This window comes from Balaenoptera physalus, assembly GCF_965194825.1.
Source record: "Balaenoptera physalus genome assembly, chromosome: 9".
Taxonomy (NCBI): Eukaryota; Metazoa; Chordata; class Mammalia; order Artiodactyla; family Balaenopteridae; genus Balaenoptera; species Balaenoptera physalus.
In genome coordinates, this window is record NC_138888.1 from 49793704 (window position 1) to 49810482 (window position 16779).

At 40.4% G+C, this 16779-nt stretch overlaps 1 protein-coding gene across 9 annotated transcripts in view; it reads left to right on the forward strand.

The window, feature by feature from the left end:
* Positions 1-16779, forward strand: part of METTL24 (methyltransferase like 24) — a 174831-nt gene that overhangs the window by 35542 nt on the left and 122510 nt on the right. For all 9 annotated transcript variants that reach the window (XM_082475389.1, XM_082475388.1, XM_082475387.1 and 6 more), the window contains exon 3: positions 12962-13101. In XM_082475389.1, the coding sequence (XP_082331515.1) occupies positions 12962-13101 (140 nt within the window). The remainder of the gene's footprint in view (positions 1-12961; positions 13102-16779) is intronic.

Genomic DNA, 16779 nt, shown 5'->3' on the forward strand with positions numbered 1-16779 from the left:
TATTATTCAGCTTGATGAATATAATGAGATTTGGTTGTTAAAGCTCGCTAGAAGACTTTTCATCCTCTAGAAAGAACAAGATAAAGTTCTAGACCTCACAATTGTTTTGTAATCAGAGGTCATTTTACCCAGTTAAAGTCCTGTGCTTTTGTGTGCTTCCGAGTCACTTAGACCAGCAGGTGGGAGCTCATCAGAGATGACACTAACTGGTTTAATCAGAATCCTACTGACCAGTGCTCCCTCCCCCTCTCTATGTAATGCAGAGTTTTTGGCTGCTTTGGGAGCTTATGCCTCATTTAGAACTCATCTTGACAATGAAAGCCTACAAAGCTGGCAGAATATTAGAGTCACTATTACCTAAAATTTTCATAGTTAGCAGTAGTGAGTCATAATGGGCAAGGGAAAAAAAAAACAAAAAAAAACCCTCTTTAGGTACTTAAGCAAATCCCACCTCCATCCTCTTACACTGCTTTAATATATATATATATATATATATATATATATATATATATATATATATATATATTTCCCTCAAATCCGTGTTCAAGCTTGTACAGCAAGGCCTAGCATTTGATATGTTTATCAGTTGATTTATTAATTCCTCAATTCAGCAGGCATTTGTTGAGTACCTGCTCTGTGGATGACGCTGTGCTAGGCACTGGCTGGGATGTCAAACCTGAATTAAATACCCCCCCCAACAGTGGTGAACAGCTAGGATGCAAGAGAACTGTGTGTTCTCTAACAGGGTGGACAGATGGGGTGGGTAAACTTCCCCAGGCCAAAGGAGCTTGGGAACAGAAGCACAGAGCAAGGTATTCGGGTAGAGTGGGCATAACATCAAGCTCAGTTTTACTAGGTATTGTTTTCTAATGTGAAAGGCGATGGTTACATCTCTGAGTTCTGGAGTAGACGATACACTGCTGCTAACAAGAAACAGTTAAATCATAAACCCAGTGCTGTGTTCTAAAGGAAGGCTCCAGATCCAGCTTTTTATGGCAACCCCCGAACCATATGCCTTCAGGAAGCATGGCTTGCAGTACAAAATTAATCTAAGCAACAGTTGCTGTTTTAAAAAGAAAAAATACGTTTTAAAGTCAGTCTATCTAGCTAGCTAGCTAGCTATCATCTATCTATCTATCTAATCATCTACCCATCTAACTGATTGTAAGAATGACATAAGAACCTACGGATCTAGAGATTCAGATTTTACAAATTTATAACAATAGTTTCTATTATATTTACTGCGACACACACATGCACACACACACAAACTGGGATAAAAGCAACAAAAATACAACTCTTTCCTTGATATTTTACCTTTCAAAATAATGTATTTCATTAACATACAGTTTGATTATTGAAGCGATTCTTGCCTAGTCCCCAAAATTTAAGGGCTCCCTTTGCCAGATTCTACTTATGGGTTGGCAGAAATGCTATTCAGGCTTTTGGGATACAAAATGAAAGGAAAATAAATTAGATCGCTTCAAGTTAAATAACTAAAAAGCATTTCAGAAAACATTTTTTCCTGGAGTCTGTTTTCCTTTGTCCAGGCTTAATTCTGTTTATATGGCTAAAATGACAAGGGGAATTAGAGAGAGGGAGAAAAAAAACCATAATTACCTGAGTTAGAGCTTAGCTAGGAGTTACTGCCCTCGCTGATTTTGCTCACAAGAGAGTTCATTGAAGCCTTGGCCATAAATCTTAACAAGAAAGTTTTAAAGATCAATATTTAATTAATTTTTAGGAGCTGAATTTTACTGAGTCCTTACTCCTAGTTGTTTTCAAAAGCTAATGTCTATAAATGAGATGGTTAATAAATGGTTAAAATGGAAAAACTTCTGTGTTCTATTTTTGAGCTAGGAGAGGAAAGGGGAACATTAGCAGAGATTGAATGGAAAAGAATGTTTTTCCAATAGGGATATCTGTGCAAGACGAAGTCTGTGGAAGAAGAAGAAATGCTTAAAGTGTTAACTTTAATAGAATAAAACTCCACTCCTCAAGGTTTAGTGGAGGAGCAGCTGAACCTCAAAGCCGTGAATCTTTTTTTTTTTTTAACATCTTTATTGGAGTATAATTGCTTTACAATGGTGTGTTAGTTTCTGCTTTATAACAAAGTGAATCAGTTATACATATACATATGTTCCCATATCTCTTCCCTCTTGCGTCTCCCTCCCTCCCACCCTCCCTATCCCACCCCTCTAGGTGGTCACAAAGCACGAAGCTGGTCTCCCTGTGCTATGCGGCTGCTTCCCACTAGCTATCTATTTTACGTTTGGTAGTGTATATATGTCCATGCCACTCTCTCACTTTGTCACAGCTTACCCTTCCCCCTCCCCATATCCTCAAGTCCATTCTCTAGTAGGTCTGTGTCTTTATTCCTGTCTCGCCCCTAGGTTCTTCATGACCTTTTTTTTTCCTGTATATATATTCTATATTCCATATATATGTGTTAGCATACTGTATTTGTTTTTCTCTTTCTGACTTACTTCACTCTGTATGACAGACTCTAGGTCCATCCGCCTCACTACAAATAACTCAATTTCGTTTCTTTTTATGGCTGAGTAATATTCCATTGTATATATATGCCACATCTTCTTTATCCATTCATCTGTTGATGGACACTTAGGTTGCTTCCATGTCCTGGCTATTGTAAATAGAGCTGCAATGAACGTTTTGGTACATGACTCTTTTTGAATTATGGTTTTCTCAGGGTATATGCCCAGTAGTGGGATTGCAGGGTCATATGGTAGTTCTATTTTTAATTTTTTAAGGAACCTCCATACTGTTCTCCATAGTGGCTGTATCAATTTACATTCCCACCAACAGTACAAGAGTGTTCCCTTTTCTCCACACCCTCTCCAGCATTTATTGTTTGCAGATTATTTGATGATGGCCATTCTGACCGGTGTGAGATGATATCTCATTGTAGTTTTGATTTGCATTTCTCTAATGATTAATGATGTTGAGCATTCTTTCATGTGTTTGTTGGCAATCTGTATATCTTCTTTGGAGAAATGTCTGTTTAGGTCTTCTGCCCATTTTTGGATTGGTTTGTTTGTTTTTTTGATATTGAGCTGCATGAGCTGCTTGTAAATTTTGGAGATTAATCCTCTGTCAGTTGCTTCATTTGCAAATATTTTCTCCCATTCTGAGGGTTGTCTTTTGGTCTTGTTTATGGTTTCCTTTGCTGTGCAAAAGCTTTGAAGTTTCATTAGGTCCCATTTGTTTATTTTTGTTTTTATTTCCATTTCTCTAGGATGTGGGTCAAAAAGGATCTTGCTGTGATTTATGTCATACAATGTTCTGCCTATGTTTTCCTCTAAGAATTTGATAGTGTCTGGCCTTACACTTAGGTCTTTAATCCATTTTGAGTTTATTTTTGTGTATGGTGTTAGGGAGTGTTCTAATTTCATACTTTTACATGTACCTGTTGAGTTTTCCCAGCACCACTTATTGAAGAGGCTGTCTTTTCTCCACTGTATATTCTTGCCTCCTTTATCAAAGATAAGGTGACCATATGTGTGTGGGTTTATCTCCGGGCTTTCTCTCCTGTTCCATTGATCTATATTTCTGTTTTTGTGCCAGTAGCATACTGTCTTGATGATTGTAGCTTTGTAGTATAGTCTGAAATCAGGGAGCCTGATTCCCTCCAGCTCCATTTTTCGTTCTCAAGATTGCTTTGGCTATTTGGGGTCTTTTGTGTTTCCATACAAATTGTGGAATTTTTTGTTCTAGTTCTGTGAAAAATGCCATTGGTAGTTTGATAGGGATTGCATTGAATCTGTAGATTGCTTTGGGTAGTAGAGTCATTTTCACAATGTTGATTCTTCCAATCCAAGAACATGGTATATCTCTCCATCTATTTGTATCATCTTTAATTTCTTTCATCAGTGTCTTATAATTTTCTGCATACAGGTCTTTGGTCTCCTTAGGTAGGTTTATTCCTAGATATTTTATTCTTTTTGTTGCAATGGTAAATGGAAGTGTTTTCTTAATTTCACTTTCAGATTTTTCATCATTAGTGTATAGGAATGCCAGGGATTTCTGTGCATTAATTTTGTATCCTGCTACTTTACCAAATTCATTGATTAGCTCTAGTAGTTTTCTGGTAGCATCTGTAGGATTCTCTATGTATAGTATCATGTCATCTGCAAACAGTGACAGCTTTACTTCTTCTTTTCCAATTTGGATTCCTTTTATTTCTTTTTCTTCTCTGATTGCTGTGGCTAACACTTCCAAAACTATGTTGAATAATAGTGGTGAGAGTGAGCAGCCTTGTCTTGTTCCTGATCTTAGTGGAAATGGTTTCAGTCTTTCACCACTGAGGATGATGTTGGCTGTGGGTTTGTCATATATGGCCTTTATTATATTGAGGAAAGTTCCCTCTATGCCTACTTTGTGGAGGGTTTTTATCATAAATGGGTGTTGAATTTTGTCGAAAGCTTTCTCTGCATTGACTGAGATGATCATATGTTTTTTATTCTTCAATTTGTTAATATGGTGTATCACATTGATTGATTTGCATATATTGAAGAATCCTTGCATTCCTGGAATAAACCCCACTTGATCATGGTGTATGATCCTTTTAACGTGCTGTTGGATTCTGTTTGCTAGTATTTTGTTGAGGATTTTTGCATCTATGTTCATCAGTGATATTGGCCTGTAGTTTTCTTTCTTTGTGACATCTTTGTCTGGTTTTGATATCAGGGTGAGGGTGGCCTCGTAGAATGAGTTTGGGAGTGTTCCTCCCTCTGCTATATTTTGGAAGAGTTTGAGAAGGATAGGTGTAAGCTCTTCTCTAAATGTTTGATAGAATTCGCCTATGAAGCCATCTGGTCCTGGGATTTTGATTGTAGGAAGATTTTTTTTTTTAATTTCTTATTTATTTATTATTATTATTTTTTTATTTTTGGCTGTGTTGGGTCTTCGTTTCTGTGTGAGGGCTTTCTCCAGTTGCGGCGAGTGGGGGCCACTCTTCATCGCGGTGCGCGGGCCTCTCACTATCGCGGCCTCTCTTGTTGCGGAGCACAGGCTCCAGACGCGCAGGCTCAGTAGTTGTGGCTCACGGGCCCAGTTGCTCCGCGGCATGTGGGATCTTCCCAGACCAGGGCTCGAACCCGTGTCCCCTACATTGGCAGGCAGATTCTCAACCACTGCACCACCAGGGAAGCCCCTGTAGGAAGATTTTTAATCACAGTTTCAATTTCAGTGCTTGTGATTGGTCTGTTCACATTTTCTATTTCTTCCTGGTTCAGTCTCGGCAGGTTGTGCATTTCTAAGAATTTGTCCATTTCTTCCAGGTTGTCCAATTTATTGACGTATAGTTGCTTGTAGTAATCTCTCATGATCCTTTGTATTTCTGCAGTGGCAGTTGTTACTTCTCCTTTTTCATTTCTAATTCTATTGATTTGAGTCTTCTCCCTTTTTTCTTGATGAGTCTGGCCAATGGTTTATCAATTTTGTTTATCTTCTCAAAGAACCAGCTTTTAGTTTTATTGATCTTTGCTATCGTTTCCTTCATTTCTTTTTCATTTATTTCTGATCTGATCTTTCTGATATCTTTCCTTTTGGTAACTTCGGGGTTTTTTGGTTCTTCTTTCTCTAATTGCTTTAGGTGCAAGGTTAGGTTGTTTATTTGAGATGTTTCTTGTTTCTTAAGGTAGGATTGTATTGCTATAAACATCCCTTTAGAACTGCTTTTGCTGCATCCCATAGGTTTTGGGTTGTCGTGTTTTCATTGTCATTTTTTTCTAGGTATTTTTTGATTTCCTCTTTGATTTCTTCAGTGATCTCTTGGTTATTAAGTAGTGTATTGTTTAGCCTCCATGTGTTTGTATTTTTTACAGATTTTTTCCTGTAATTGATATCTAGTCTCATAGCATTGTGGTCAGAAAAGATACTTGATACGATTTCAATTTTCTTAAATTTACCAAGGCTTGATTTGTGACCCCAGATATGATCTATCCTGGAGAATGTTCCATGAGCACTTGAGAAGAATGTGTATTCTGTTGTTTTTGGATGGAATGTCCTATAAATATCAATTAAGTCCATCTTGTTTAATGTATCATTTAGAGCTTGTGTTTCCTTATTTATTTTCATTTTGGATGATCTGTCCATTGGTGAAATTGGGGTGTTAAAGTCCCCTACTATGACTGTGTTACTGTCTATTTCCCCTTTTATGGCTGTTAGTATTTGCCTTATGTATTGAGGTGCTCCTATGTTGGGTGCATAAATATTTACAATTGTTATATCTTCTTCTTGGATCGATCCCTTGATCATTATATAGTGTCCTTCTTTGTTTCTTGTAATAGTCTTTATTTTAAAGTCTATTTTGTCTGATATGAGAATTGCTACTCCAGCTGTCTTTTGATTTCCATTTGCATGGAATATCTTTTTCCATCCCCTCACTTTCAGTCTGTATGTGTCCCTAGGTCTGAAGTGGGTCTCTTGTAGATAGCATATATACGGGTCTTGTTTTTGTATCCATTCAGCCAGCCTGTGTCTTTTGGTGGGAGCATTTAATCCATTTACATTTAAGGTAATTATCGATATGTATGTTCCTATTCCCATTTTCTTAATTGTTTGGGGTTTGTTATTGTAGGTCTTTTCCTTCTCTTGTGTTTCCTGCCTAGAGAAGTTCCTTTAGCATTTGTTGTAAAGCTGGTTTGTTGGTGCTGAACTCTCTCAGCTTTTGCTTGTCTGTAAAGGTTTTAATTTCTCCATTGAATCTGAATGAGATCCTTGCTGGGTAGAGTAATCTTGGTTGTAGGTTTTTCCCCTTCATCACTTTAAATATGTCCTGCCACTCCCTTCTGGCTTGCAGAGTTTCTGCTGAAAGATCAGCTGTTAACCTTATGGGGATTTCCCTTGTGTGTTATTTGTTGTTTTCCCCTTGCTGCTTTTAATATGTTTTCTTTGTATTTAATTTTTGATAGTTTGATTAATATGTGTCTTGGTGTGTTTCTTCTTGGATTTATCCTGTATGGGACTCTCTGTGCTTCCTGGACTTGATTAACTATTTCCTTTCCCATATTAGGGAAGTTTTCAACTATAATCTCTTCAAATATTTTCTCAGTCCCTTTCTTTTTCTCTTCTTCTTCTGGGTCCCCTATAATTCGAATGTTGGTGCATTTAATGTTATCCCAGAGGTCTCTGAGACTGTCCTCAGTTCTTTTCATTCTTTTTTCTTTATTCTGCTCTGCAGTAGTTATTTCCACTATTTTCTCTTCCAGGTCACTTATCCGTTCTTCTTCCTCAGTTATTCTGCTATTGATCCCTTCTAGAGAATTTTTAATTTCATTTATTGTGTTGTTCATCATTGTTTGTTTGCTCTTTAGTTCTTCTAGGTCCTTGTTAAATGTTTCTTGTATTTTCTCTATTCTATTTCCAAGATTTTGGATCATCTTTACTATCATTATTCTGAATTTTTCAGGTAGACTACCTATTTCCTCTTCATTTATTAGGTCTGGTGGGTTTTTACCTTGCTCCTTCATCTGCTGTGTGTTTTTCTGTCTTCTCATTTTGCTTAACTTACTGTGTTTGGGGTTTCTTTTTCGCAGGCTGCAGGTTTGTGGTTCGCGTTGTTTTTGGTGTCTGTCCCCAGTGGCTGAGGTTGGTTCAGTGGGTTTTGTAGGCTTCCTGGTGGAGGGGACTAGTGCCTGTGTTCTGGTGGATGAGGTTGGATCTTGTCTTTCTGGTGGGCAGGTCCACGTCTGGTGGTGTGTTTTGGGGTGTCTGTGGCCTTATTATGATTTTAGGCAGCCTCTCTGCTAATGGATGGGGCTGTGTTCCTGTCTTGCTAGTTGTTTGGCATAGGGTGTCCAGCACTGTAGCTTGCTGGTCGTTGAGTGAAGCTGGGTCTTGGCACTGAGGTGGAGATCTCTGGGAGATTTTCGCCATTTGATATTACGTGGAGCTGGGAGGTCTCTTGTGGACCAGCGTCCTGAAGTTGGCTCTCCCACCTCAGAGTCACAGCACTGACTCCTGGCTGGAGCACCAATAGCCTTTCATCCACACGGCTCAGAATAAAAGGGAGAGAAAATAGAAAGAAAGAAAGAGGATAAAATAAAATAAAATAAAGTTATTAAAATAAAAAATAATTATTAAGAAAAAAAATTTTTAAGTAAAAAAAAAATCCAAAAAAACAGACGGACAGAACCCTAGGACAAAGGGTGAAAGCAAAGCTATACAGACAAAATCACACACAGAAGCATACACATACACACTCACAAAAAGGGAAAAATATATAAATATCATTGCTCCCAAAGTCCAGCTTCTCAGTTTGGGATGATTTGTTGTCTATTCAGGTATTCCACAGATGCAGGTACATCAAGTTGATTGTGGAGCTTTAATCCGCTGCTCCTGAGGCTGCTGGGAGAAATTTCCCTTTCTCTTCTTTGTTCGCACAGCTCCCGGGGTTCAGCTTTGGATTTGGCCCCGCCTCTGCGTGTAGGTTGCCTGAGGACGTCTGTTCTTCGCTCAGACAGGACAGGGTTAAAGGAGCAGCTGCTTCGGGGGCTCTGGCTCACTCAGGCCGGGGGGAGGGAGCGGTACGGAGGAGGCGGGGCGAGCCTGTGGCAGCAGAGGCCGGTGTGACGTTGCAACAGGCTGAGGCGTGCTGTTGTGTTGTCCCGGGGAAGTAGTCCCTGGATCACGGGACCCTGGCAGTGGCGGGCTGCACAGGCTCCCAGGAGGGGAGGTGTGGATAATGACCTGTGCTGCACACAGGCTTCTTGGTGGCAGCAGTAGCTTTAGCGTCTCATGCCCGTCTCTGGGGTCCGTGCTGATAGCCGCGGCTCACGCCCGTCTCTGGAGCTGCTTTAAACGGCGCTCTGAATCCCCTCTCCTCGCGCACCAGGAAACAAAGAGGCCAGAAATATTCTCTTGCCTGTTCGGCAGTTCCAGACTTTTTCCCAGACTCCCTCCCGGCCAGCTGTGGCGCACTAGCCCCTTCAGGCTGTGTTCACGCAGCCAACCCCAGTCCTCTCCCTGGGATCCGCCCTCCGAAGCCCGAGCCTCAGCTCCCAGCCCCCGCCCGCCCCGGCGGGGGAGCAGAGAAGCCTCTCGGGGTGGTGAGTGGTGGTCGGCACAGATCCTCTGTGCGGGAATCTTTCCGCTTTGCCCTCCGCACCCCTGTGGCTGCGCTCTCCTCTGCGGCTCAGAAGCTTCCCCCCTCCGCCACCTGCAGTCTCCGCCCGCGAAGGGGCTTCCTAGTGTGTGGAAACCTTTCCTCCACAGCTCCGTCCCACTGGTGCAGGTCCCATCCGTGTTCTTTTGTCTCTGTTTTGTCTTTTTCCTTTTGCCCTACCCAGGTACGTGGGGAATTTCTTGCCTTTTGGGAGGTCTGAGGTCTTCTGCCAGCGTTGAGTAAGTGTTCTGTAGGAGTTGTTCCACATGTAGTTGTATTTCTGATGTATTTGTGGGGAGGAAGGTGATCTCCGCGTCTTACTCTTCCGTCATCTTGAAGCTCCTCTCCAGCCCTGAATCTTGACCATTAATACTTGCTGGACTCTTGGGGGCCTCTGGCTAATTGTAGGGGCTGCCTCTCTGGCCCTTTGTTAGGGGTGAGGTTGGAGAGGCTGCTGTTTTCAGTTGAAAGCTCTGGCCCAGGTGTAGCCTCTTCCCTTAATTTGCTAAGGCACAGGTGAGGCCAGGCTGGAACATTTCTGTGGGACTTTACAAAAGGCTGCCAGGAAACTCACAGGACCACCTGCGTAACAGTCACCTCGGGGAGCTTATTAAAATGCATGTTCACATGCATCGGCCTCAAAGATTCTGATTTTATAGAATGGAGTGGGACTCAAGAATTTGCATTTTTAAGTACTCCCGCATCCATCAGAATGTAGGTGGGCCACACCTTGAGAAACACAATGGGAGAGGCTAGAGTTAGGTTTAAATGGTGTTGGGAGGGTACTATGAACAAGTACCTGCGAATGTCCATCTCCTGATCTGTCTTCTGGGGGCTCTTAGGGAGAGTACATACAAAGAAACAATAGCAAAGCATCATACCATTTTAATAAATAAATCATCATACCACTTTAATAAAAATACCCCCAGGAAGCTGCCCTAGAACAAAAGGTTCAGGCTTAGGAGATCCAGGCACGTCTTTGGGGCCCACCAGACTGCCCAGGCTTAACTAACTGCCTGCAGGAGCCAGGGCGTGGAACCAAGTTCCAGTGAAGGTTGAAGGCATCATAATCTACGTACTAGTGAAAACCAGCCAGATGAACATTGAGCTTTGACTAATTAGATTAGCAGCTTCTCCTTTGGGTGGGTGAGTGGAAGCACGAAGTGCGCAGGCAGAGGCATAATTTCCATTTATTTGTGGGAGAATCGTAGGAAATGAATTATACAAATTAACATGTTGATGGATCCAGTTAATAATTGTGTTCTGTACTAGTTGCTTGAGAGAAGATTCAATTCCATTTTCCATTATCACTTTTTTCTTTAAACCGTGGTTGTGGATAGAGAAGTATTGAGAGAAAGATACTGGGTTGAAGATATTGACAGAAATTAATCAATAGTGAATCTGAGAAAGAAATGGAAAATTTTATTCAGGCCAAACTGAGGATTATAACCTGGGAGATGGTCTCTCAGCTCTGAGGACTATTCTGAGGAGGTTAGGGGGGAGGTTAGTAGATATTTGATTTTGACAAAGGGGTCCGTGCAATCAAGCACACATCTTGGTAGAAAGTTACTATTAATAGCAAGGAACAGGTATCTTAGTTAATAGTTTTAGTGCCTTTCTAAGTATGGGCAGATGCAAGAAACAGGATTCATACATTTTCCCCTGAAAATATCTAACTATCTGAAGGCCTATTCTGCCAGTTTTTCCAGAGCACAGAATGTCTCATCCTGATTTTTGCCCTGAATTCCTTTCAGAGTGTATTGTAGGTCAGTGACTGCAGTGGCTAATGAGATTCTTGTAGAACTAGGTGGTGGGCAACATTCTTTATTCTACAGTCCCCTCCCTTTTGGTCTTAATTTTGACCAAGGTTTGGGAGGCATTTCATGATCAATTTGTCTCACAGCACTAGGAATGCTCATTCCCAGCCCAGTCAAGGATTTCATTGATAGGCTACTTAATGTGCTATTACTGGACTTGGCCCTGTTAACTATAGTCAAAAGCCTCTGGACCATCTGTCTTTCTAGTCTGTTATGGTCTAGGAAATGCTTGCTCTTGTTGCTTCTCATATCCAGAGTTACACTATTACAATCTTTTATCTTATAGGACTATATATTTGGTCAATTGTTTCAAGTCATCTAATCATCATTAATTTTATTGAAGACTCCATCACACATATGGTAGTACTACAAGAAACAATTATCTTGCAAAATAGGCAGACTACAAGTAATATAGCTAGTAACATTAATAAGGTCCTAAGTAAGTATTTAAGCTAAGAATTTCCATTAGTTGAGGCCCAGTATCTCCCCAGGTCATCTGACCCAGTCTGTTCTGCACCAGTCTCTATCTTTAAGGGGAAAGATGTATTGGCATTGTACATAAAGTTCACCAAAGATGTCTGCACATACAAGGCAAGTGGTGGGTTATAAAATTTCATGTTTAAATTTTTCTTGCCTTAAAATGTGAGTTTTTATTTCATCAAAAGAAAAGAACAGTTAACTATTTAGGATTTCACTTTTTAAGCTTTCCTATAAAATGTCCAGATTCTAGCAGAAGGCTCTCTCTCAGTCACTGATAGATAGTGCTAGGATGATTTTGCCAGGCCAGCCCTAGATTACAGCAAGAATAAGGGAGATGCTGGCTCCACGTAATATGCTCTTTTCAGATTAACGTTTTGGAAAATCAGTTAAATAAAAGGATTGGGCAAGTCTAGAGTACCTTCTTAAGAAGAAAATTGTCCTGTTATGTTTTCCAATGCAATAAAGCAATGAACCTCAAAACCTCCTTTGCATCTGGAGTGGTCTGTTGTCTGTGATGTGACAGCAAGAGCTGCTGCATGATTCATGGAGCATCATGATGACTATGAGAGTTTTGAGGGATTAGGCGGAAATACTGTTGCTCAGTAAGATAAATACCTTGGCCACAGAACTTGTTTTCTTTGGTTCCAACAGCCTCAGTTGTGCACACTGTGCCAGCCTCAAACACAAGTCAGAATTCCTCACTAAGTATGTTTACTTAATGTGCATTTGAAATTAGAGACTGGCTTCCTTCCACTTTACTTAGATACATGTTCCTTTTGGTTTTCTTATCTAATTTTGATGGATGAGTTAAGAGAGGTGCTTTGGCTAGCTCTGGAAAACCTCCTTCCTGGCTGGGGCTCTTGCCCTTTCCCCCCAGGAGGAATTTCAGTGGACCAGTGTATCACAGAGGGTACCGTCTTGTTAGTAGGGACTATGCATTAGTCTCACTTGACCCCAAGCTGTTTACCTTGGTTAACACATGCTTGGTTGGACCATGGTGGTCCGACCTTATCTGCCTGAGATAAAGAGTAGATAATCTTGTATCCTTCGAAGATCTATGCTCTTGGTCATATCTCACAACTTCTAATAGGAATGCTGTGGGTAACAGGCCTCTGTGGTTTGGGAGCACTGTTCTCCATGTCTGGAATGCCCTTCTTGGTCTCAGCCTCTTAGTCAACTTCTTTTCCTCCTCCAAGACTAAGACACCTCTGCAGAGCTTTCCTGACTTTTCCTCCCTGCCTTCCTTGCTCCTGATTTGTTCTCCCCTGTATACTCTGTGCACAAGGCTATAGCAGTTCTTAACTTCTCTTCAAACCTGCCTCTAGTCTCCATGAGGTTACTTATAATCTAGTATTTGGAATTCCTCCAAACATTTTACCGCAGTCTTGTGATTCCCTGGGGAGGGGAGTAGTTAGCAGTGGAGAAGGACATAACTCTCCCGTTACGGTTTTCAGGGACTGGGAAAGCAGTTAAGTCTCTACCTACCATCTATCACCCAGTGCTTTAAATTATTCACATTGATTTCCAATCCTTACAGATTGCGTGTGATCACGTGAGCACAGACAGCCTGGCTACTGACTCCAGCCCTTCAAAAAAGCCCTGGTCTGTCTGTCTTGATGACAGGTTTGGCTTAGCTCATCAAATTCGCAACAAGCAGTGCCGCCTCTATTCTTTAGGGTAAGTACATTTTACAGCAGAAAACAAAAAATGTTCCTGCAGGCAGCCAAGGCTTTTTCAGCAACACAAATTATGAATGGTTGCAGGGTATACGGGTGCTATGCTTCTTCTCCTGCCATCATTTCAGACTCATCTGTCTGTTATGTAACTGTGGGCACTTGCAGAGCACCAGTGGCCAGGGCCACTGTGTCTCCCATTCTGTTGGTAGTAAGTTGACAACTTCCATTTTCAGCATGATGATGATCCTCTTGGTGAAGCCAATGATTCTCAGCTAGAATTAGAGCATTCTTATTAGAAACAGAAAAGTATTAAGAATGCACCTAGAAAAAAAAAAGAACAGTGAGTATAATTAGAAATTTTATACTCACTTATGATGAGTGACCCAAGACAAATGGCCACTGTTGGATTTTTATGTTTTATGTTTATTTTATGTTTAATGCCAATGGTAAATCTGTGTGTACTTTTACACTGAAAAAAGAAAGAAGAGGGAACTCCTATGAAAATAATGAGATTTTGTCAAAACCGTGGGAAATACTGATATTCAGTTATTCAGGCTGAAAATGACCTAAATGTATGCATAGATATAGAGAGCTTTTTGTAAAAGGGTGAATATAAAATAATGAGATTATATAAAAAAATATATGAAATGCATCAGTATTCATATAAACAGTGCTGAGAATTTGCAAATTATATATGTCTCCAAAAAAAGGCAGGAGAGGGTTATTTTTGTTTGGAATACCCTGTTGCATCGACTCTAGAAGCTGTGTGGTTAGGTTCTCAGGCAAGATCCCTGGAGTCCTTTACAAGATCCTGGGGACCCTCACAAGTGTCCTCTGCTTGTTCCTCACCGATAGGCTTCATCTCCTCTATGATTTACATTCAGGCTCATGAGAGACAACTGCCACCCAGAATCCTAGATGATAAGGGTTCAGAGCTGACCTTTGGGTGCTGTGGAGACCCACCAAAAGGTGCTAACACATAGAGGATCACGACCGATGTCAAACTTCACCAAACAAGGATTCGTAGAGTCATTGTGGATTAAAACAAAAGCAAAAACAACAAGTTTGAAATAAGTTTCAGGATAATGGAGACATTCTTCTATGGGTTAAATGAAGAGCCATGGTATATATCAGTGGAGCGTGGTACACAGTAGGCACTAAATATATATTTGCTACATAAAGATTGCTTGAGGTAAGAAGACTAAAGAGGGAAGCTGGTTCTGCCGTGATTTAAACTAGGAGCCTGAAGATTAGGAAATGAGTTGCTCAGCCAGTTGATCAGAACAGAGCTCTATTTTCTGGGAGCCTACCAGCTATGATGCAAGATTGGATAAAGAATGGGAACTTGTGACAGTCGAGTTTATTTTACATCATATTAACAATGTATGAAAGTAGGTCATAAAAATAATTGCATAGTAGTACATGCAAATTAGAGATCTCAGCTTAGTCCTGTTTTCTTGCTCCAAACTGCCTTTATGTTTTGGTTAATATTTTACACCCCGGGATAATTTCATTTAAAGCATACAACTGTGTAAAACAAAACTGCGAAAGCTTTTTTGGGGGAAATTTTTCACGTTCCTTTTTGCTTTCCTTATACTTCAGAGCCATTAGATGAAGTGGTTTTGCTGTGAGATTTCAGATTATTACATGTAAAAAAGGGAGTTTCTTATTTTCATTTAAATGTTCACTATTCAAAATCAACTTTGTAAAGAGCAGATAGGAGCAGTTGAATCCCACTGGGAAAAGAAATGAATAGATTTTAAGTGCCAACATTTGATTTAAAACCTAACAATGCTTAATTGAAAACTGGAAATTAAAGAAAATATTTCTTATGTCCTAAAAAAGGATGCTTTGGATTGTGGATGTTTATGTTGATTGTCCTGTTAACTCAGGAGTCACCTGAGAATCTTCTCAGGTGAATTGCTTGCTTCAGGGGCAGGTAAATAGCCAACTGACAACACCTCAATTGATGCTGAGGGAAGAAGTGGTGGTCCTGAGGTGCAAGCATTTAGGCATGTTGGGATAGCTGTGAGATAGGTGGGGAGGGCAGGTGGCAGGTGGGTCACGGGGCGCCCACATCCAGGCAGTATGTGCTACAAACCTCAGGGCTGTGGCAGCCATTCCTATCCTGAGCATAATGAATGAAGCTGCAACGGGGGGTGGGGGGGTGGTGGCCTTCTGGGGGTGAGAGGAAGAAGGGATCTGAGGACATACTGATCAGAAAGCAGAGGCTGAATGCCCTCCTTCTGATCCATGTCCTACCTTTCTTCCACTCCCAAGAACTGAAGCAGCCATCACCTCTACCTTCTCTCTGATGTCTGAAATTTCTTTACTAGGAATCAAAGCTTTTTATTCTGCAGTTAATGTAAAAGAGATTTTTCTAGGAGAGTATACTCTGAGTAAAGTTCAGTTGAAAATTTAAAGAAGATCCTTTTTAGTTTTGAAAAGGGGAAGAATAGACCAATTAAGATAGGGGAAGGCACTGAAAAGGAAGGTTATGTTACGGAGAAGGGGAAAGAGAAGAGATGTGACGAGAGGCTGCAGGTTCACATGATAATATTGTCTACTGCACGACTTCAGATGGGGCCTGCCCTGAAAGTCTTCTTGTGTGTGAGGTGGAGGGGTGATGGTGGGGAGATGGGGTGGGGATGAGGGTGGTAGCTGAAGTGAATTGGGAAAATCACCTTTTTATCCTTCATGTCAAAGATTATATTTCAGGGGTAGGAGTGGGAATAGAAGAGAAAACTTGAGAAGGGGTAATACATAGGTAAATCCTTTTCATCTCTCCTTTAGTTCTCTGACATGTTAATACCATTTGGTTTGAAGACAGATTCTCAATGTGAGACAGAAGAAAATTTGATACATGATACATGGTTAGGCAACAAGAGCCAATATCTTAGGCAGAAAATCTGGGACTTCTGGTTGCCCTGAGCATTTCAAGAGGGATGAATGAGCTCCAGAGCCAAAATTTTTATCTTTTAATAGTTTAATTAGCACAGCAGGAGCTCATATTCTATATGAATGAGGAATCAGAAAATCAGGGACCCAAGGACCCTTTTTAGACAATTTTTTTCCTAATCACTCTCCCCATGAAATTTTAGTACTATAGATACACCGTATATCTGTTTATGTAACATATGTATTATCTATGCTTTAGACATAAAAACAAGAAGATTTTTTTTGGCCCTCAAGAATCAATTTTTGCCCCCTTAGGTGTGATATCATGCCTGTTAAGAATATATTTTAGATGAAGTCTTGTCATTTTATGCAATGTTATTTAATAAAAATTAACAATTATAAAATATTTTAATCCACTATTCAATGTCATTTATGCTTTGGAAAACCTATTTCTCCTTCTCTAGTAGTTGGCAGTTTACAGATCTAGATAATTATTTGGCCAGATTCTCTGGTTCCTGCTGGGATGAGGAATGGATGACTGAAACTGCTCCTGGGAAAAACACTAATTGTCTTACTTCTTCCAACCTTTCTGTCTTCAGTGATGAGAGTTAAAAACTTTCCCTGTATCTGCTCTGATTTTATTTTTTTAAACAGCTTTAAATTGAGATATAATTCACATAACACACAATTCATCCATTTAAAGGGTACAATTCAATGGTTTCTAGTCACCACAGTCAATTTTAGAACATTATCATTACTGCAAGAAAGAAGGCCTGTAGCC